The 22,392-nt window shown below is 42.9% G+C and overlaps 1 protein-coding gene across 2 annotated transcripts in view; it reads left to right on the top strand.

Annotated features, from left to right (window-relative positions):
* Positions 1–22,392, top strand: part of LYN (LYN proto-oncogene, Src family tyrosine kinase) — a 58,210-nt gene that overhangs the window by 27,064 nt on the left and 8,754 nt on the right. For both annotated transcript variants that reach the window (XM_068397266.1, XM_068397265.1), the window contains exons 8-10: positions 495–647; positions 7,521–7,703; positions 8,630–8,706. In XM_068397266.1, coding sequence (XP_068253367.1) covers positions 495–647; positions 7,521–7,703; positions 8,630–8,706 — 413 coding nt within the window. The remainder of the gene's footprint in view (positions 1–494; positions 648–7,520; positions 7,704–8,629; positions 8,707–22,392) is intronic.

A 22,392-nucleotide genomic window follows, 5' to 3' on the forward strand; every position in this document is an offset into this window, starting at 1 on the left:
AACCTGAGAGTTATTCAACAGCTGTATTAAAGTTATAGCTGGTCAGTGTCTGGAGAAAAAATAATGGTGACCTACTTATGCTTGCATGCACATGTGTCTGAAACCATGCTGCAAGAATATTTAATGACAAATTCAGAAGACAGGTCTCAAGCCTGACTCCAGTGTGTATCTTCATCAACATACTGTCAGTAATCAGATCTTATATTGTATTTATTTGGTACAAATTGCACTAAAACCCCTTAATAATCTGGTGGTATCCAGATGCACGTGACACTTCTTTATCAAATTTGTCCCTGAATACCAAATTTCAGTTCAGAGGTGCTTAAAGTTATGTGAAAGCACCAGAAAGGTTACATTTTCATCAAAGCATCTGATTATTTTGAACATTATTTTGAGCTGGTTAGTGCACACCTGCAGTTAAGTAACGTGTGTCTCAAGTTGTGAGGCACAAGAGTGTAATGGATTTTGTGTGTTCTTTTTCCTTTGAAAACCAGAGCAATCGGATGGCTTATGCAGAAAGTTGGAAAAAGCTTGTATTAGTCCCAAGCCTCAAAAACCATGGGATAAAGATGCGTGGGAAATTCCACGGGAATCAATTAAGTTAGTGAAGAAACTGGGAGCTGGTCAGTTTGGAGAAGTCTGGATGGGTAAGTTTATTCCTTTAGAAAGAGTATTTAAATCTGCTGAAAGAAGTGTCATTTCAAAGTCAATCAGAATAATAGTGGATGTGAACCTGGTCCGATATACTTATAAAACAGCACAGTCAGGCCCAGAATATACCTTCTTGTGAGGAGACAGGACTTGCGATGGGAGAAGATATCTGATATCATAGAACAAATCCTTTGGTGTCTTTTAAAGGGAAAAAAAGTAGTGAGTAAGCACTGTAATTTAGAGGGCTGAAGACAATAGGGGTTTTTTGGTTGTGTTGTGAGGGAAATAGTTTACAGTAAGATGTGTCTCCTGATTCTCAAAATCAGTGGGCATCTCAGAACTTTGTTTCAAATCAGTAGTAAAGAACCTGAAATAAGAAGAAATCATGTCTTTTAGTGAATTACGTATAGAGTCTTCATTGTCTCTTGGTAAATAAGAAGCTGCTATATAATGCACGGGACTGCCATATTGGCTGAAAAATGGGGACACTTAATCCAAGATTATTGCCTCCCAGATTGCTGCTGAGAAGTAGGGTAACTTACGTAGTAAGAAGATTAAACGTTGATCACCCCCTACTTGAACTATCATGCAGGTCCCCAGTAATGAAAGTGTCATAAGACTTACAGTTGTAAATGTTAATATATACCGAGCAAAAAATGATAGCATTAATTATTACAATCATAATTAGCTTTTCTTATAAACAATCTTATTTTCTCAGGCCTCAGTGACTTCCTGTGTCAAGGGGCTATGACCACTGTCTAATCACATTCTGCAAAAATATTTAATCTTCTTGCTTTTGAAATGCTGTCTGTTCAGGGATCTGAGTATTCTTTTGGGTTCCATGTTGCATGTTCTGTGTGCTATTCATTACTTACACCCTTGCTACTGGTTACCATCTTATTTGAGGTAACTATGCTTTCCTCCCAAAGTCTTCATGATGGTGTTTTTTCAGGCCAGATCATTGTCTCAACCCTTTCCTGAATCTCCTGTTTGGAGGTTATGTTTAAATAGTAACAAAATTGTTACTATAATAATAGAATATATTATTATTATTATTATTATTATTATTATTATTATTATTATTATTTAGTAACAAGATTCTATAGGCAGAGCATTTCTGAGCAACTTAAAGTGTATCCCAAAACTTCTTAGAAGATGGAAAGCTATGGAGGGGTCTCTGATGACCCACGGGAGTGTGGCAGGCTAATGGGAATGTCATTGCTTTGAAGAGATGCTCTTATTTAGAAAAGTGAAGCACAGAATGGTGCTGTTTGAGCTGCAAATTCCACACACAACTACAGTGTCAATCAGAAAGCTCTAATTCAGTCATAAGTGCAATCTTTTGATATAAATCATGTAAAAAATGCAAGCAATGCATCTCTATAATATAATATAGCCAAATTCAGCCCTTTATCTGCCTTCACGAGAAAAGGCTTAAGAAAACCTCTAGCTATGATATACGTGAGTGACAATTTACATACTAATTAAGACAAGCTTCAGCCATTGTGCAGGTTTTTTTCTGTCTAATAAACCAGGGCAAGAAACGTTTAACTGACACTGAAACACTATGAAAGTCTGTGGCAGAAGGTAATCACCTGCTTGAGAATGTAGATCGTTTTGGGAAGTGACTACTTCTGCACACACACACACAAAGGCATAAAACTTTAAACGAGTGTTTCTGCTTCAAGATGTTTCCTCTTGTTTGTGTCATTATTTTAACATCTAAATTGGGCCTAACCCCTGCAACTGAATTGCTGCACTGTGAGAAAAAATTAATGTACTGTGAAAGCGATGGGCTGTGTTTCCTCTTCTCAGCTTCTTTCTGAAGTGCAGAGAAGCTGATTTGCAGTGGCGCAGGGTCCTCTCGAATCAGGAGCGTGGTTAATCTTAGAACCAAGGAAGTTCAAGCTGGAAAAGACCTATTAGGTCAGCTGTGTGGTGCAGGATGTCAACAAACACTGTGTATTGTAATGATCAGCCAGGGGCATCGGGGTTACGTAGAGGTACTGAGAAATAACCTAGTTGTTACACTCTCTGCTCATATAGAACAAAATTATTTTTCAGCCATAGTGTGAATTAGAAAGAAATATTGTTCCATGGTTTAATTGCTAGATAAATTTCTTCTTGATAAAGGGTACTTAGAATTGTGGTTTCAGAGGGAACAGTGTCCCATTCAGAAGCACTGGGGTCCCCAGTAAAGAGAGGTACAGAGCTACTGGAGAGAGTCCAGTGAAGGACCACAAATATGATGAAGGGACTGGAGCATCTCTCCTGTGAAGAAAGGCTGAGAGAACTGGGGACTGTTCAGCCTGGAGAAGAGAAGGCTTCGGGGGAATCTCATCATGTATGTAAATACCTGAAGAGAGGGTGAAAAAGAGGTTGGAGCCAGGCACTTCTCAGTGCCCAGTGACAGGACCAGAGGCAATGGACACAAACCAAAACACAAGAGGTTCCCTCTGAGCATCGGGAAACCCTTTTTCACTGTGTCAGTGACCAAGCACTGGCACAGGTTGCACAGAGAGGTTGTGGAGTCTCCATCCTTGGAGATATTCAAAAGCCAACTGGACACAGCCCTGGACAAAGAGCTCTAGGTGGCCTTGCTTGATCAGGGGGGTTGGACCATATGCCGTCCAGAGGTTCCTTCCAACCTCAACCCTTCTGTGATTCTGTGATATATGGGAAGACAGAGATAATACTATTACTGCAATGTGAAGATATGCCAGTGTATCTTCTATAGTCTTTTTCTTTTTAGTTTGTCCATAAGTACTCTTTGGGCTTCCAAGTTGACATCTTCCTCTGGCACATTTTGGAGGGAGTTAGCTTATGTTATGGGAGGACTAAGAAAACCCTAGGAACAAAAGCAGACCCCCATATCCCCCAAGCACTCAGCTGTGCTTCTGTGTGACCTAGCAGAGAATCTTCGTCACTTACGAAATGGGGCAGGTGAATCTCCTCCAACTCTGAAGAGTTTTCTTTTACACAGAGAAAACTTGCTATAAAGGACCATCAATTTCCCAGTTTTGTCTATCACTGCAAGTGTGTTTAATTTCTTTCTTCGTTACAGGTCTGTGTAATTTTATACATTTTATAAAGACTTTCTAGTTTTAGGCTAGCAAGTTAGTGTTTATGTGTGTGTTTTGGGCATCAGCTGTGCTGACATGATAGATGAAAACAGCATGGCAGGGTTGCGTTCACATTTTATGCACTGCACCATGGAGCGGTTAGAACTGCAGCCTGTGACTTTCTGCCTTCACATTTAGTGGGCTGTATGGAGATGAGCTAGAGATGGAGCTACTGTTGCATTCTTCTGCTCTTCAGCTGAGTCATGGCTGTAGTTGGTGAAGGAGGAGTGATGTGCTGACATGTGATAGGATGCAGAGAAGCTGCTGTTCCTCAGTCTCTTCCCCAGTACCTCCTGCAGTCGTAATGGCCTGAGACATTACCTGGCTTCTAACAGTGTCATACCTCCATAGCACAAAACAAATTGTTCCCAGTATAACCTTACAGAGAATAACTGTAAAAGCAGAGGAAGGAAAAAGCTGCATCTTGTAGGCTTGTTCACAAAGCTGTTCATCTTCAGTCCTGGAGATCTGGTCAGAAATGGTAGGCTCAGCTTCATTATTGTCTGTAATTCATATCACAACTTGGCCTGATTAAGCCCATGCAAGAATATGGGGGTGACTTGCCTGTCCAAGATACTACTCTGTCAAAATAATCATAATCAGCTCCAAAATAAATACGTGAAGCTAACAATTTTTGGAGGATTCTATTCTAACATGTAGGGAAGAACATGGCTGTCTGTAAGGTATCATCACATTCCTCAGACTTGCGTACCATTGCTTGCATCATATTTGATTTTTAACAGAAGTCTAAACTGCAGAGAGACCTGCTTCATCCCATGGTATGAAAGGTTTTTTGACTGTGGAGTTCAGTGCATCTGGGCAGCTTCTTTAGTGATGTGATGAACCAGAGGAGCACTGCAAGAGCAGGGTCTATGTTTTATGCATTTTTGTTCCTAGTGTGCACTGATATGATGTGAACCATAATGCTCTGTGGTATTAATAATCCATGAAGAGAATTCTCAAGCAAGGCTAAGAGAAAAGTTAACAAGGCAAATGGAGCCATTATAGTGTATTTTATTAATGAGACACATTTTGCTTTCATCTCAGGTGTGAAGGATTCTCTCATTTGGTAACCCTAAATTAGAATATAAGTAATATGCATTTTGAATGTGTAATTTCTTATGCAGCTGTTAGAAAAATCAGAATCATACCACAGAAATAACTGTTATTAAAATAAAAGGCATCTAAAATGAACCAAGAAAACTTGCTGGTACATCTCATCAGTATCAGAAATGGATTTTTACAGTACATACATGAGCTGAATGTTAGTTGCAAAGAACCTGAATTTTATGTCAGGTGTTCTAGATCTAAGCAAGAATTTTATTGCTTACCTATCTTTTTGAATTCATGTTTAGGCAGCAAACTGACCATGTGTTCATTCATATCATATGGCAAGGAATACTGTGACAGAGCAAATGCTGGGTTTACACCTGGAGCCAGGTTCAGTTCAGCCAAGGCAGATGTTAGCGAAGGGTTCAGAGCTGCAGGTACTGTAGAAGTGGAGGTGATGCCGTGCTGTAGCCACCCCTTCCCACATCTCCCTGGGCGTCACTGGAATCCTTCTGTGATGCAGATTGAACATTACATTTGCTGTCGCTGACGCGCTTTGAGGTCACCAGTTTTCCCTCTGCCTGCACAAAGGCTGCAGTTTCTTACCTGTACAGTCAGAGTGTGCCTGCAAAGCAGACGGTCTTTGTGGAAACTACCACAGAGGTTCTCATGGTAATGATAAGTGACCTGACATGAGGACTAGGACTTTGTTAAACTGGGGTGGTACAGACACATACTAAAAAGGTACTGCCTACTCCAGGTCTGAGGTGGTCCTCAGCCCAAACCAAGTTAACACTGGTTTTGCTGATAATGGGTGGGCAAGAGAAGTGACAAACTCCAGTTTTGCCAAACTGTCAAGGGTCCATTTTTACAGACGCCATTGTGTGTGCTAATAGAGTTCATGACCACCTTTCCTCAGTGTTTGGTGTCCCATCCCTCCCAATACCTGATGAAATACATGAACGTGAGAGAGATCAGTATCAATTATCTCTAGTGCTCTCATCAGTTAATTTGCTTCCTGTGTTACCACCAGAGGGTCAGGGTAGACCGTTCTCCTGCAGAAGCCATCAGTATGAGTGAGGTGTTGTAGTAACGTAAACTTTCTGTAAGTAGAGCCCTGGTTTGATGGATCTCTTTGGTGAATGTAAAATACTGTTACATTGTTAATGTTAAGTGTGTTGGTCACAATTACTTCACAGAAATAATTATATTAGTATGTTCAGTAGATCATTCAACAAATTTGGAGTGGAACTAGTGCGCCGCTTTAGGGTATTGGATTGAATAGTAGAAACGATACAAATAAGCTTTCTCTTCTTAAGCAGAAAGAAATATATTTAACATCTGTTTTTCTCATAGATATAAATTGTATACCTGAGCTTTAACAGCAGATTTGACCTGTAGTTGCCATTTCTTATTATTAGATCATTTAGAGGCATATCTTTGTTAAGCTTTGACCTCACTGTGTTTGGAGAAATACATTTAATAATCATGCAGGTGAATATTTTGTGATAGACATAGTGACTTTTCTCAGGTGATGATCCTTCTTTAAAAAAAAGTGATAGAAGATGCAGTGGTTAGAGCAATCCCTTAAGATCTGGAAGTTAGTTCCTTGCTTTGCCACTGATTGCTTATGTTAGGATGATAAATAGTATAAGGAAATTGTGGACTCCAATTTAGAGGCGTATCCATTGTGGTAATACTATCTGGATTGTTGCTGAATAAGGAAATGAGGCTATTTCATTGAGTCATGAAAGTTCTACGTCTTCCGAGAACTATTTTTGCAATGTTGAAATGGGTATGGTGGGGGAAAGAGTTGCATTTATATCCCTCTCTCTTTCTGTCTCTCTCTTTTTTTCTTTCATTTCTTTTATTTTTCAAATTAAATGACTTCACAAGATAAACTTTAGGATCAGTGCTTGCTACTATTTTTTTTTAATGCTATTTTAACATTTATTTTATGTTTGAAAAACATTAAAGCAGAAAATAGTTCACTGCTTTTCTCTTTCCTGATAGTTGCTTTTTATATAATTAGAATATTATGTTAGAAGGTTTGATAAACAGAGAAGTGAAACAGCCACAGTCTTTTCCACTCCTGGCATGGGCTATGTGATAAGAAGTTATCACGTTTTAAATCTTGCTCTGAACGCTGGAGAATTGCTGTCCTGGCAGCGTATCTTTGTTGGTCATGAGAATCCTCATTTGATTGCACTTCCCTGTAATGCTCCGGTTTGAGCACTGAGGGTTACAGAAAGGATTATAAGCATGAGACTGGCATGCATAAAATGGTTATAATCATGGTATTTAAAGATGCTCCAGAATCTTGCAAGCAATCCATGGACTCTGTTAGATTCTGAGACAATTTATGTGGACATTCATTAAAATATCTCTTGACTGTTTGAATATTTTATGGGCTACTTGTAAATGAAAACCTGGTATGGAATAGGGTAATTTGCTTGCTTTATTTTTTTTTTCAGATAACTGATTTCTAAAAATAGGGAATGGATTACTGCAATGGTGTATCAGTTGCAAAATAAAAAGGAATTCTAGCGTAAATATTTGTGCTACATCTGGCACTTGCTCTCAGGCTCTTAGCTGTTACTGGAATCCAACCTCACATGCTTTACAAATTCCTACTAGTCGGGGCACGGTGCGGCTCAGAGTGACTTGAAGTGCCCTGATCGTATTCCCCCCTTTTAGGTTACTATCATAACAGTACAAAAGTGGCCGTGAAGACTCTGAAGCCTGGAACGATGTCTGTGCAAGCCTTCCTGGAGGAAGCCAACCTCATGAAAACACTTCAGCATGATAAGCTTGTTAGGCTTTATGCTGTAGTGACCAAAGAAGAACCTATTTATATTATAACAGAATTCATGGCTAAAGGTGAGAACAACATTGGGTCTGCAAGCAATGTTACAGTAAACTCTTCTGCTTCTCCTAAATTAGTCCCCTTTCTTTAAAAAGGAAGGAATAAAAAATGAAAACATGGGATTTTAGCATTATTATCTTGAATGCTCTGGTATAAAGTGAGGGAGGACCTATCCTAGAAGAGGACTGAGGTTTTAATTTTATGATTCATTGCTGCATTTGTGAAATAAACTATTTTTACAGTTTTCTTGAATGTAGCATTTTTAATTGTTTCAGATGCAGAGCATAACCTCCAAAATAGCTCTGGCTCCTTTGGGCTCCCTACCTAACTTCTGTGTCTGGTGTCATAGCAAGGCACTTAAACCTTAGAAATTGCCCTATGTGGCCCTTGAATTGATAAATACATGTGTAATAAGGTGAGTGATGAGTGCTCTTGCAAGGATGGCTGCAGTACTAGAAAAGGACAACCTTTACTAGAGCATTACTATACAAAATAAGTGAGGTTTCCTTCTCAGATTGTCTTGGGTGGTAGTTTTTCTTGGTTTGTTCTGTTTTCAAGCAATTCTGCTGATAACTTTATAAACAAGTGTTGAGCCATTTATTCTTTATGATGTGGAAAGGATTGATATGTGTGATTCTCCTAGACAGCTTTCCTGATAGTCTGTAGACTAGGGTACTTATCAAACTCAACACCACTGAACTAAGGTATGGTCTGATGGGAGTTTTCTACACAGGAAAGTGGCACAACGTGGATGCCTGACATGCTGACTTGGATGTTACTGTTGTTAAATCATGTAAAGAGACTGCCTTACTGTAGTCAGCTTGAAAATACGTCAAAACACTTCACTGCAAAAATTTTGTGATCCAGAAAGTTGAGGTCCTGGCGTGACCTTTATTTTGGTAATAAGCTGCATTGACCTAATCTTTCTCTGTTGTAACAGGAAGTTTGCTGGATTTTCTGAAGAGTGATGAAGGAAGTAAATTGTTGCTTCCAAAGCTCATCGACTTCTCTGCTCAGGTAAATTTTAAGAAATATGCTCAAAATTAAGGAGGTTTATTTCTCTCTCAGTCTGAAACTCATTCTGGGCAACATTATCCTGAGTTTTTTTGCATTAAAAAAAGAATTTGCTTTTCAAATAAGTTTTGGTCTGAGTAAATAAGGTTACTTGAAAGGAGGGAATAGATAAAAGAGGTTTCAAAGGGAATATGTGAAGTTAGGCTTAACTCTTAGATACTGCTGGTGACCTGCTTAGGTGGCAGTGGTATCCTGCTTAGTTGGCAGTGGTACAGAGCCGCTTTCCTTTGCGGAAAGGCTGCTTTCAATTTGAGCAGCTGTGAGGTGAAAGTGTAAGTACAAGTTTGTGAGTTTGTGCTTATGAGATTCCTTCAGTGTTCTTAAATGCGTCATAAAGGCTGCAGGGAATGCTACACCGTCTCTGTGGTGTCAGGGGGCTGTGTGCGCTGTGAGCAAGTAGATGATCTGCTTGGCTGAGCGGCACAGCTGCAAAGCCAGGTTGAAAGGCTTCAAGCCGAAGTAGAAAGGCTTAGGAGCATTCGGGAGGCTGAAATGGAGATAGACTGGTGGAGCCAGGCTCTGCCCTCCCTGCAACAAAAATGGGAGCACCTGCCGGAGAGCTCCCAGGATCGAGGGACCCCTGTACTCTGCCCCTCTCAGGTGGAAAACAATAACCTAGAGGAGAAGAGTGAGTGGAGACAAGTCTATGGCCGTGGCAAAAGGCGAGTGCCCTCCTTGCCTACCTTGCCTCCACAGGTGCCTCTGAGCAATAGATATGAAGCCCTAGTGGAATACAGCCGGTCCAATGGGGATGTGGTGGAGAGGCAACCTATATCAGAGGTCCCACCACAGTCAGAAAAACCTGACGGGCGTATAGCTACCTCCTCCACAAGGAAGAAGAGAAGAGGAGAGACTGGTGGTTGGAGACTCCTTTCTAAAGGGATCTGAGGGCCCAATATGCAGAGCTGACCCCCATCACAGGGAGGTCTGCAGCCTGCCTGGAGCCCGAATCAGGGATATCACCAGGCAACTCCCCAGCCTGGTGAAGGCCACAGACTACTACCCCCTGCTGATCTTCCAGACAGGTGGGGAAGAAGCTGCATCCCGTAGTCTGAGGGGGATGAAGAAAGACTACAAGGCCCTAGGACGGTTGGTGAAAGAGTCTGGGGCACAAGTTGTTTTCTCCTCCCTCCTTCCATTTTCAGGTGATGACGTGGGATGGAATAGTAGGATTCTCTCTATTAACGCCTGGCTACGAGACTGGTGCTACAGGCAGGGCTTTGGGTTCTTTGATAATGGCTGGTTTTATAAGACAACAGGCGTGACAGTGATACATGGGAAAGGTTTATGTCGTAGGGGCAAAAGGGTTCTGGGACAGGAATTAGCAGGGCTCATTCGGGGAGCTTTAAACTAGATTCGAAGGGGGATGAGGTGGTAGCTGGGCTTGCACCACTGGGGCAATGCTCTAGTGTTGAGGTAGACCAGGAGGCCCCCCATCCCCCTGGGGTGAAATCAGGGGGTGAATCTGGGATGAAATCGGTGTGCCCAGCTCGCTCCCTGAAATGCCTGTACACCAATGCACGCAGCATGGGGAATAAGCAGGAGGAGTTAGAAATCCGTGTTCGGTCGGGGGGCTATGATCTAGTGGCAATTACAGAGACTTGGTGGGACGCCTTGCATGACTGGAATGTGGTCATGGATGGCTATGTCCTGTTCAGGAAAGACAGGCCGCTAAGGAGAGGTGGTGGAGTTGCTCTTTATGTGAGTGAGCAGCTAGAATGTATTGAGTTCTGTCCAGAGGCAGATCAGGAGCGAGTTGAGAGTTTGTGGGTGCGAATTAAGGGGCAGGCTGGCAGGAGTGATACTGTTGTGGGTGTCTATTACAGGCCACTGGATCAGGATGAGGAGGGTGATGAGGCCTTCTACAGGCAGCTGAGAGCAGTCTCGCAATTACAGGGCCTGGTTGTCATGGGGGATTTCAACTACCCTGATATTTGCTGGGAGGCCTACTCAGCCAGCCATCCCCAGTCCAGGAGGTTCCTCCAGTGCATTGATGATAACTTTCTGATGCAAATGGTGGATGAGCCAACTAGGAGAGGAGCGCTGCTGGATCTGATCCTCACTAACAAGGAGGGTCTGGTTGAAGAGGTGAAGGTTGAGGGCAGCCTTGGTTGTAGCGACCATGAGATGGTAGAGTTCAGGATCTCATGTGGCAGGAACAGAATAGCTAGCAGAATCACAACCCTGAACTTCAGGAGGGCCGACTTTGGCCTTTTCAAGCAATTGCTAGGGGAAATCCCATGGGACAGGGTACTAGAAGGTAAGGGGGCCCAAGATAGTTGGTTAGCGTTCAAGGACTGCTTCTTCCGAGCTCAAGATCAGAGCATCCCAACAGGTAGGAAGTCAAGGAAGGGTACCAGGAGACCTGCATGGTTGAACAGGGAACTTCTGGGCAAACTCAAGTGGAAGAAGAAGGTGTACAGATCGTGGAAGGAGGGGCTGGCCACTTGGGAGGAATATAAGTCTGTTGTCAGAGGATGTAGGGAGGCAACTAGGAAAGCTAAGGCCTCCTTGGAATTAAACCTTGCAAGAGAGGTCAAGGACAACAGAAAGGGCTTCTTCAAATACATTGCAGGTAAAGCCAACACTAGAGGCAATGTAGGCCCACTGATGAATGAGGTGGGGGTCCTGGAGACAGAGGATAAAAAGAAGGTGGAGTTACTGAATGCCTTCTTTGCCTCTGTCTATACTGTTGGAGGCTGTCCTGAGGAGCCCTGGACCCCTGCGGCCTCAGAAGTCATCAGGATAGAGGAGGAATCTGTCTTGGTTGATGAGGGCTGGGTCAGGGACCAATTAAGCAACCTGGACGTCCATAAATCCATGGGCCCTGATGGGATGCACCCGCGGGTGCTGAGGGAGCTGGCGGAAGTCATTGCTAGGCCACTCTCCATCATCTTTGCTAAGTCGTGGGCAACGGGAGAGGTGCCTGAGGACTGGAGGAAAGCGAATGTCACTCCAGTCTTCAAAAAGGGCAGGAAGGAGGACCCGGGTAACTATAGACCAGTCAGCCTCACCTCCATCCCTGGAAAGGTGATGGAGCAACTTGTTCTTGGTGCTGTCTCTAGGCACATCAAGGATAGGGGGATCATTAGGGGCACTCAGCATGGCTTCACCAACGGGAAGTCTTGCTCAACCAACTTGATAGCCTTTTATGAGGATGTTACCCAGTGGATAGATGATGGTAAAGCTGTGGATGTGGTCTATCTCGATTTCAGTAAAGCGTTTGACACGGTCTCCCACAGCATCCTCGCAGCTAAACTGAGGAAGTGTGGTCTGGATGATCGGGTAGTGAGGTGGATTGTGAACTGGCTGAAGGAAAGAAGCCAGAGAGTAGTGGTCAGCGGGACAGAGTCCAGTTGGAGGTCTGTGTCTAGCGGAGTTCCGCAAGGGTCGGTTCTGGGACCAGTTCTATTCAATATATTCATTAATGACTTGGATGAGGGATTAGAGTGCGCTGTCAGCAAGTTCGCTGATGACACAAAACTGGGAGGAGTGGCTGAGATGCCGGAAGGCTGCGCAGCCATTCAGAGAGACCTGGACAGGCTGGAGAGTTGGGCGGGGAGAAATTTAATAAAATATAACAAGGGCAAGTGTAGAGTCCTGCATCTGGGCAAGAACAACCCCATGTACCAGTACAAGTTGGGGACAGAGCTGTTGGAGAGCAGCGTAGGGGAAAGGGACCTGGGGGTCCTAGTGGACAACAGGATGACCATGAGCCAGCAGTGTGCCCTTGTGGCCAAGAAGGCCAATGGCATCCTGGGGTGTATTAGAAGGGGTGTGGTCAGCAGGTCGAGAGAGGTTCTCCTCCCCCTCTACTCTGCCCTGGTGAGGCCGCATCTGGAGTATTGTGTCCAGTTCTGGGCCCCTCAGTTCAAGAAGGACAGGGAAGTGCTAGAGAGAGTCCAGCGCAGAGCCACGAAGATGATTAAGGGAGTGGAACATCTCCCTTATGAGGAGAGGCTGAGGGAGCTGGGTCTCTTTAGCTCAGAGAAGAGGAGACTGAGGGGTGACCTCATGAATGTTTATAAATATGTAAAGGGCAAGTGTCAAGAGGATGGAGCCAGGCTCTTCTCAGTGACATCCCTTGACAGGACAAGGGGCAATGGGTGCAAGCTGGAACACAGGAGGTTCCACTTAAATTTGAGGAAAAACTTCTTTACTGTAAGGGTGACTGAACACTGGAACAGGCTGCCCAGAGAGGTTGTGGAGTCTCCTTCTCTGGAGACATTCAAAACCCGCCTGGACGTGTTCCTGTGTGATATGGTCTAGGCAATCCTGCCCCGGCAGGGGGATTGGACTAGATGATCTTTCGAGGTCCCTTCCAATCCCTAACATTCTGTGATTCTGTGATTCTGTGATTCTGTGATTTTTATTTCTTAAGTTGGGTCAATTGGTCAAACTTTTCTTAACCTCAAGGGACTATTGTTGGTTTCAAATTCTTATGTAAATTACTGTGAAATCAATGAAATCTAATCAAATGATGTTTCAGGTACTAGTATCTGATTTATGAACAGAGATGATTGTTTCAAAATATACAAGTTATCCAATGTCATAAATGAAATCTCTAGAGAGAGACTCCAGGGTGATTTGTGTGTCAAAGCCCAGGTCTAAGGTGCCCGGAGCCCAGTGTTTCACCTCAGTCAGTTACCAGCATTAGAAGTCCAGGGAGGCATATAGAAAATAGAGTAAAAAGTGTGCTTTTGCAAGTTGTAATTCATGTTACTAATAGGTAATGAAGGCATTTCTGATAGGTTATTGTTTCACCAACCTTTCCGGGTTTTCAATATGCATGAGAGTTTGCAGACCAGTGTACTCTATTATCCTAACTTGTTACAGTTCATAGAATCATAGAATAGAATCATAGAATCGTTTTGGTTGGAAAGGACCTTTAAGATCATCAAGTCCAACCGTTAACCTAATATTGCCAAGTCCAGCACTAAACCATGTCCCTAAGCACCCTTAAATAACTCCAGAGATGGTGACTCCAGGGTCACACTCCAGGTGACTCACCAAGGATGGTGACTCCACCACTTCCCTGGGCAGCCTGTTTCAATGCTTGATAACCCTTTCGGTGAAGAAATTTTTCCTGATATCCAATCTAAACCTCCCCTGGCACAACTTGAGGCCATTGCCTCTCGTCCCTATCTTTTGTTACCTGGGAGAAGAGACCAACACCCACCTCACTACAACCTCCTTTCAGGTAGTTGTAGAGAGCGATAAGGTCTCCCCTCAGCCTCCTTATCTCCAGATTAAACAACCCCAGTTCCTTCAGCCACTCCTGATAAGACTTATGCTCTAGACCCTTCACCAGCTTCGTTGCCCTTCTTTGGACTCGCTCCAGCACCTCAGTGTCTTTCTTGTAGTGAGGGGCCCAAAAGTGAACACAGGATTCGATGTGCGGCCTCACCAGTGCTGAGTACAGAGAGACGATCCCTTCCCTAGTCCTGCTGGCCACACTATTCCACAAGCCAGGATGCTGGTGGTTTTCTTGGCCACCTGGGCACACTGCTGGCTCATGTTCAGCTGGCCATCGATCAACACCCTCAGGTCCTTTTCCTCCAGGTAGCTTTCCAGCCACTCTTGCCCAAGCCTGTAGCAGTGCATGGGGTGGTTGTGACCTAGGTGTAGGACCTGACACTTGGCCTTGTTGAACCTCATACAATTGGCCTTGGCCCATCAATCCAGCCTGTCCAGATCCCTCTGCAGAGCCTTCCTACCCTCATCAGATCAGCACTCCCGCCTAACTTGGTGTCACCTGCGAACTTACAGAGGTTACAGAGACAAGAAAGCTTTAAAAAGATGTAATAAAACATTAGTGATTTATACCAACAATTCACTATGAAAATATTATATAACGGTTTTATATAACTATTGCTATATAAATAAATATCAGACTGGATGTTAGGAAGCATTTCTTTACTGAGAGGGTGGTGAAACACTAGAACAGGCTTCCTAGAGCGGTGGTCGATGCCCCAAGCCTGTCAGTGTTTAAGAGGCATTTGAACAACGCCCTTAACAATGTGCTTTAATTTTTGGTTAAAGTGGCCTGAAGTGGTCAATCAGTTGGACTAGATGACCCTTGGAGGTCCTTTTCAACTGGAACTATTCTATTCTATGGTATATTATATATCACGTATTGTTATATAGATGTTCAATATATCAAATATAGATTTTTATTTCACATATATTCAATGCAGGAGGTATTTTTGCTATAATTGTGGGTTCAGTGTAGCTATAAGCTTTCAAAGTTTTCTGAACTCTTTGGATAACTTGTCCTTGAGAATTTAGTGGGGCAAAAGCTTTTTAGATGTGGAAAACTTGCTGGATCCCAGGTCGTGATCTGGAGAGATGAATAACACTATGCAGGAAAAAAAAAAAAAAAAGTAGCTTTGAAAATAGTGTGTAAAATTCAAGGAGAGAAGAACATCTGTGAGAAGTGATATGAAAGGAGACTCAGGATAAGGAGAGGAAAGCACATGTGGTTTTATAGCAGACCTTTTTATTGGAGTTGGGGATGTTGTGTTCATTTTAAATGAATATTTTGTTTTCAGAAATTTAAGGCTTAAAAAGCTTAATGAATTAGAGAGCAACTCTAACTGTGTACAACTTGGGTAAATCACTTCCAAGATGCCAGGGGCAGGGACTGTCATTTACAAAGCTTTGAAGGTCGGGTAGTTTGAAATGGACATCATCTGTCACCCCGATCTAACAGCAACCTCTCAGAGCCGGTTCCTGCACTTGGCCTCAGAGGCCAGGACGTTGTGCAGCACAGCTGATATGAGATGTCCCTCTTTTCACCTACGATGTAGTCTATCAAGAGAAATTCCTGAGAGCGAGCCATGCATGGAGTTGCAGAGTGATCTTAAAGGGATGTTCAGGAAGGCCTCTCTGAGAATTTCTAGCTGCAGCCCAAACAAAACTTTAGAACAGAGATACTGGGATTTTTCTTATGGAAAGAATCTGTTGGGTTTTTGAGCACATTTGTAAAGAGCCCTTATTGTCACTAGGTGATAACAGGACTGTGTGTAATAGACTTGCAGGCTGGGTGTGGTTCTCAGACTAGAGATTTCACTCTGACCAACAAAGATGTTTCACTGGTCTTCTCTAACTCTGACAGTCTGAACGTTAATTCATGGGTCTTTAAGGCAAAAGAGAAACAAAAATATTTTCAAACTCTGTTGGCCTGCTGCTAAGGTAATGGTAATTTTACTGCAGCCCTGTGGATCACACTTTCCCAGAATGTAGGCTGTATATAAAGGAGAACATAAAATGTGTCTAGTATTTTTGGTATGACTCTGGTTTGTACAAATGGAACACTAATTTATTCTTACAGCAGTGATGTTAACCTCTCTGTACAGCCTAAGGGGAAAGAAACTTGGAGAGCTATGTTTCAGAAGAGATTTAAAAAAAAAACAAACATGGAAGAGGAAGCTCATGGTGAGCTACTTAAATAAGATCAGGCACTTTGGTTTACACACACTTGAACTCTTCATGACTGTCTAATCACACTATTCTGGCAAGGCAGTTTACAAGACTATCCCAGCTTCTCAGAAAGACTGCAAATGCAACAAATGTTAGCTGAGGATTGGCTTATTTTTCCCCCCGTGCATCTGCAGTGTTGCACGAGGCTGGCCTGCTCCCAACCGTGCTACACAGCTAGTCCACATGTGTGCACACAAGATGTCTGTTGCAACAAAAATTGCTGTAAGAACCCAACCCATTGCAGAAGGGTACATTAGCAATGGACTTGTGATACAGCAGGAAGAAAATGGACAAGAAGAGGTTCCACTTGGTATGTTGCCTTCTTATCCAGAGGAATGGCCTTTGCCACCTTACAGTGACCTTGGCAGCTAAGGAGGGACTGAGAATGGGAGAAAGGGAGGGGAGGATGTAGTCTCTGTGACTATCAGATAGCTGAAGAATGTAGTGCAGGTAGTTGAACATGAACCCCCAGCTGAAGCCGATTTTCCAAGAGGTGTTGAAGAGCGCTGTGGTGTTCCCATTGCCAGACTGCTGTTCGTGCTCACTGACTTCATAGCGCCTTTGCCTTGAACAGTCTAGAAAGAAATCTGCATTTACAAGGGGTGAAACGTTCTGTTTTTGCAAAAAGGAAAGTAAGGACTGCTTCCCCAGGTGAATTAAACACCTTTTAAAAAGATAGCATTTTTCAAGCAAGTAATCAAATATACTCCCACTCTGCTGTACTCATTTTGCTGTTTTGTTAGCTTAACATCCACACTCACTGACTGCCATTTTTGACAGCGATGGCTGAGTACTGGGGACAGACTTTTTAGCAGGGCCTCTAGTGATAGGACAAGGGGACATGGTTTTAAACTAAAAGAGGGTAGATTTAGACTAGATATAAATAAGAAATTTTTTACAATGAGGGTGGTGAAACACTGGAACAGGTTGCCCAGAGAGGTGGTAGATGCCCCATCCCTGGAAACATTCAAGGTCAGGTTGGACGGGGCTCTGAGCAACCTGATCTAGTTGAAGATGTCCCTGCTCATTGCAGGGTGGGTTGGACTAGATGACGTTTAAAGGTCACTTCCAACCCAAACCATTCTACGATTCTGTGATTCTACATAGTTACACTTACATGTAGTGTCTACTTTAGCATACAGCTGTGGATTCAGGATTTTTATGGGATTTTCGGTGTGTTAACAATCACAATTTATGAAATTAGGCTTGTGGAAAATATGGCAAGAAAATGCTTGCTAGGAAGGTGGTCCAGCTCAGTTTCTAAAGCAATCTGCCCTCTGAAAGAGCTGAAGTTTCTCTTTTGTGTTTTAGTTAGTGCATATGAGTAGGGGCTGGGGAACTCTAGTGTTAGCTATGCCCTGGCAAAGATTATTTTGGCCACTAGAGATGAATGCTATAAGTCTCTGAAAGGAGTGTGCTTTAAAGGAAGCTGAGTTTTGCAAACGTAATCTTCAAGCACATGCTACGTGCTTTAGTACCAAGCAGAGCCGTGGCATCTCCCGTGGAAGTCAGCAGAATTGTCAGTATGTCAGACATGCCAGAAACAGCCGGGAATACGGAGACAGCAAAACCTGAGCCTGCTTCCCTGCCTGTGTGACCGCTGCTGGTGCGTGCGTCAGCAGCACGGCAACCTCATCGGCTGCTCTCGCAGCTGCCGTGCGTCTGGCAGGCATTAGCTGACATGGTTGACATGCAGTTCCTCTTCCTGCGGCTTCTGCCCTTCAGCTCAGCCAGCGGGCTCGGGGAACCCAAAGGTGCTGTTGGTTCCCAGTTACGAGTTGTAAGGTAAGTCAATGTCGTCGCTTTGTCCACAACCTGGACTGCCAAATCTTCCTAATGCGGCAGGCCAAGACAGTCCACATGGACACTGCCCATGTTCCCCTTGGTCATCTACAGGCAACAGCAGAGCTCCTTCAGCACTAAAGCGACTGGCAAACTCTGGATTTTGCTAGTTGGTTTTTGTCTTGCCCCAGAGGTAATTTACCCAAAGAGCTCCCGATTCTTTGTTTCACAGTTCTTGAAATCGTACTTGCTTCTCTTTGATGAGAGCTGCTGAAAACGTACGATGCAAATCCAGTGAACCTTTTGCATGTGCAAACTCTTCCTGCTTCTTATGCAAGTCCGTTATCTACTGTGTAGCGCACACATGCATGGTGGCTGTGGTTAGGAAAATGGTATCCGTTGTTACTGCCCACACTCACGTCATACCTTTAAAATTGGTCAAAGCTTTGTCACAAAACCAGTCTGTCTTCTTTCCCGTGCAGCACTGATACTTTCATTAATTCTCCTATGATCTACAGCTTCACTGGCAACTCTTACCCTCTTCTTTCTGCCTTCTAAGGCTACAAATTAAAATAATAATAAACATAAAATAAAATTATTAGAGATTTTTGATGTGGTGTTTTAATCTCTCTCTCCACTCTTTTTTAAGAGGAGAGGGGAAAGTCCTAAATCAGAATTAATTTTAACTCTTATTTGGCATTGGGAGATTTCCACTGCAGTCTCACCATATTCCTTGTCAGGTTTCTTTCATTTTTAATGATACCCTCTAATGTTCCAGTGCATAATTGCATGTAACTTTAATAATCCATTTTTTCCCCTCGTGGCTCTGCTTTGACTGCATAGCTGCTTGACTGGAGCAAGAGGAATATGTTTTTGCAGCCTTTCCCGACTTCACCTTTAGGATAAGCACTGCTGCAAACTGAAAATTGATATTACACTAATATATCACTTGAGGATTAAAATGTGACTTTTTCTCAACAGTTTTCAATTGCCGGATATAAAGGGTCTACACCTTCTTCATGGACAAAGAGTCACGTGAAGATGAACTCTATTTTTGAAAACTCTGTGATCAAGAAGTGTATTTTATTTTATTACATGTCTGGATATTATTGAAAGGAACCTGGTTCTGGTTAATCCCAGACCAAAGACAATCTTGTCCACGTCAATAGCACATGTTTCCTTCAAATCTTTCAAACCTGCAGACTGTTTTCAGTGGGGCTCCTCCCTAGGAACTGAGAATTACCAAATTTAAGGCAGTGTGAACCTCAGGACATGCTCCATTATTTCCTCTGCTTAAAATTCACCAGCAGGATGTTGCCTCCCACCATAGTGCTTCGCATCTTATAAAAGTATACGTAAACCATCTCCAAGTACTCATTTCTACATGATTTTGGTTTAAAATAGAACAGGAGAGGATTGGGAAGGTGCTTAGCCTAGTTTTTCTCAATATATTTTTTTCTCAATATTTTTTTTCTTTTATACCTATTTGTGAAATGACCCAGAAGCGTTCCAGGAAGTTAAGTAATTACCCTGTTTTACATGTAGAAAGAGCAGAAACAGGGAGGAAAGGGCACTGCCAGCTGAAATCATGCCCCAAATGGGTGACAGAGCTGACTGCAGAACTGTGGCTCCAAGTCATTCATTTATTGCATGACTTTTAGCTGAAGCTTTGAAGTACAGAGGCTGGCTTGTGGAGTGATTTATTTCTTCCAGGAGAACACTTTTCTTCTGCTCTTACCATGGGTGCGTAGTTCCTAGTATTTAGAGATGTGTTGGTTGCTTGTTTTTAAAAGGATTTAACTTGGGTATTTCTAGAAGTGTGTCAGTAGTTCATTAAAGGTGAAGGGGAAACTGCACCCTTCTCGGTGGTAACAGTTATGTAGGTAGAATCCTCTCTTAAAGGCCACAAAAAATTAGCTTTTCTGTCCTGCTCCTGGGCAGTAGTTACGTGTAACTGAGCAGTCTTGCCAGGTACCAATGATCATTAAAAAAAGGCGAAAAGGGCTTTAATTTTCTTTTGTTCCCATCAATTTCTCTACATTTAATATATCATCTGGCAATGAAAACCCAACAATTATCATAAAAAGTTATCACATGGACTCTGGCACCCTTGATAAAAAAAAAATCCTCTTTTTTTTTTCTTTTCCCACAAGCAAAGGTTTAACGTGACCAGATGTGTGAATTCAGTTGTCCAGTTGCTGTGTTTCCCCTCCCTCTCCCGTTCAAAATTCCTTGCCCATTATTCTTTTCCTACTTGGGTATTTTTTGCACGCCCAAATGCTTGCACATACGTGGCTGCTTTGAATTTCTCTGATTCAATGCAGTCAAAACCATTGTCCTGGAATTTCACGGAAATGTCATTTGTATTTGCTGAAAACATAATGGATTGTTTGATGTCACATTCTTCTTTTGTGACTAATCAGATGATGGCTTCAGTGAGTCTGGCACAAATAAGAGGAAATAAAATGGTGACGAATGTCTCCTCTGTGAAGTGGTTCTTCATTCCCCAGCCAGCAGTTCACCCAAATGTTAAATCTGTGCAGGGAAGTAGGAGGAAAGTTGCTTCCTTCGTGATGGCTGATGTATTTTTTGTGACATTGGGGGACCTGCCTGCATTTTGGCCGTATCTGCCTAGCTGGCCAGTCCAATCTCAGCATTGATCTTACAGCAAAACCAACCTTCCCTTTCATCTCAGCTTCCTCCCCAAACCCAAGTAATCACACAGGCAGGAGAGAGAGGCAGAGTGGGCTCCAATCAAATACTACTCTTCTATTTTGTCTATAAGTAAGTCTCTAGTAAGACTCTCTGTGGCAATCATTCAGTAGCAGCTTCTTCCTTCGTTATAAAATGTCTTACTTGTTTCTAGAAAATGCGAAATGCAGGTGTTCTTTATACTCTTCATCATCAGAGTTTCTTTCTGGTTTAGTGTCAGTACCCCCTTGTGTTGTACAAGGGCAATGTAACGTTCTGCTCTAAAGAATATATCGGTCTGTAAGAAGAGGTTTGCAGTGGAAGGAGGTAGGAGGGCAAGTGGCTCTATTTTTCCGTTGCCTAAACAGAAAAGAGGAACGAAGACCGTGTGGTTTTGCGTTGTAAGTGGTGGCAGTGTGTGCCTTCACAGTGCCCCTCGGGGACTTTTTAAAAATGGATAAGCAGAAGTGATGTTAATGTTTTCTTAAAATTTGGTCAGGTGCTCCTGCCTGCTTTACTGCACGGCTGAAACGAGCACCTCTGGTGCTGAGAAGGGATCCGTGCACTTGTCTTCTCCTGAGGTGGAGAGGAAAGAGCCCGTGTATGAGTGCGCTGGGGACTGGCACTGGAGAAGGACCCTTACTGCTTTACTGCTGCTTCATTAGCAAATCTGAGAGCTTGTGGGTTCCCCAAACCACGTGGCTGAGAATGTGCTGTCTGTCACCCACCCGCAGACATCCTGGAGAGGTACCTGTGGCACAGGTCGGACCGTTGGCCTTGCCTGGGAATGACGCATCACTGGAGTCTCATAAGGGAGAGAAGAATTGGCAGCTCACAAGCACTGGGTTTATTTTTCTTTTTTCCTAGCTCCTCTTAGACTTTTGGACAGCATACGATCTACACATCAATTTTGTTGCTCTGAGTTTAGAAACTATTATTTCAGTTTCTTTTTTTTCTGAAAAGTAAAATGTTTTTCTTCAGGGGGAAAAAAAAAATTAGTCTGGGTAAATACTGAACAAACTCATCCCCAGTGCATATTTTGAGGACATTAATCATCTTTAATTTGGTTTGGAAATTAATTTGGGCTGCTGAAATACAAATCAAATTTACTTATGATGGTATCTGAGAGCTGACTGTTGCCAAACACTCCTCAAGTATGAACATGTACACGTTGTTGTAGAAGAAAATAAAGTTGTTTGCCCTATCTTAGTAATTGCTTCCTGATTGTCCAGGCCTATAGTGGGTAAATAAAAAATTGCTGGGTTTTTTTAAACTCTGTCTGCACTGTTGCTTCATCACCCCTTAAAAGAACATCCATGTCTCGTTTAACTTATTAATTCCTTCCATTTTCTTAGTATTTGGAAAATAAACTGGTTAATAATTTGACAAAGAGAATATTTTAGTAGCAATCTTAGGAACATTTTAACTAAGATGTTGTTTTGGGAAATGTCTCTAATGCATATCTCTAATCCTGCCAGCTGTTATTCACCCAAACAATTCTTTTGAAGCTGATACTGGAAGTACAGTTTTGCAGGACTGGAAGTTTTCCACGGCAATCACCCTCTCCTTGCTTATGCTCCAGAGATACTGGTAATGAATAAATGGACACAGCTTTGCTGATACGCTGAAAGAACAGAGAGGTCAGACCTGCTGACGGTGCTGTGTGGTGTTGAA

The sequence above is a fragment of the Nyctibius grandis genome, chromosome 3 (assembly GCF_013368605.1).
Source record: "Nyctibius grandis isolate bNycGra1 chromosome 3, bNycGra1.pri, whole genome shotgun sequence".
Classification (NCBI taxonomy): domain Eukaryota; kingdom Metazoa; phylum Chordata; class Aves; order Nyctibiiformes; family Nyctibiidae; genus Nyctibius; species Nyctibius grandis.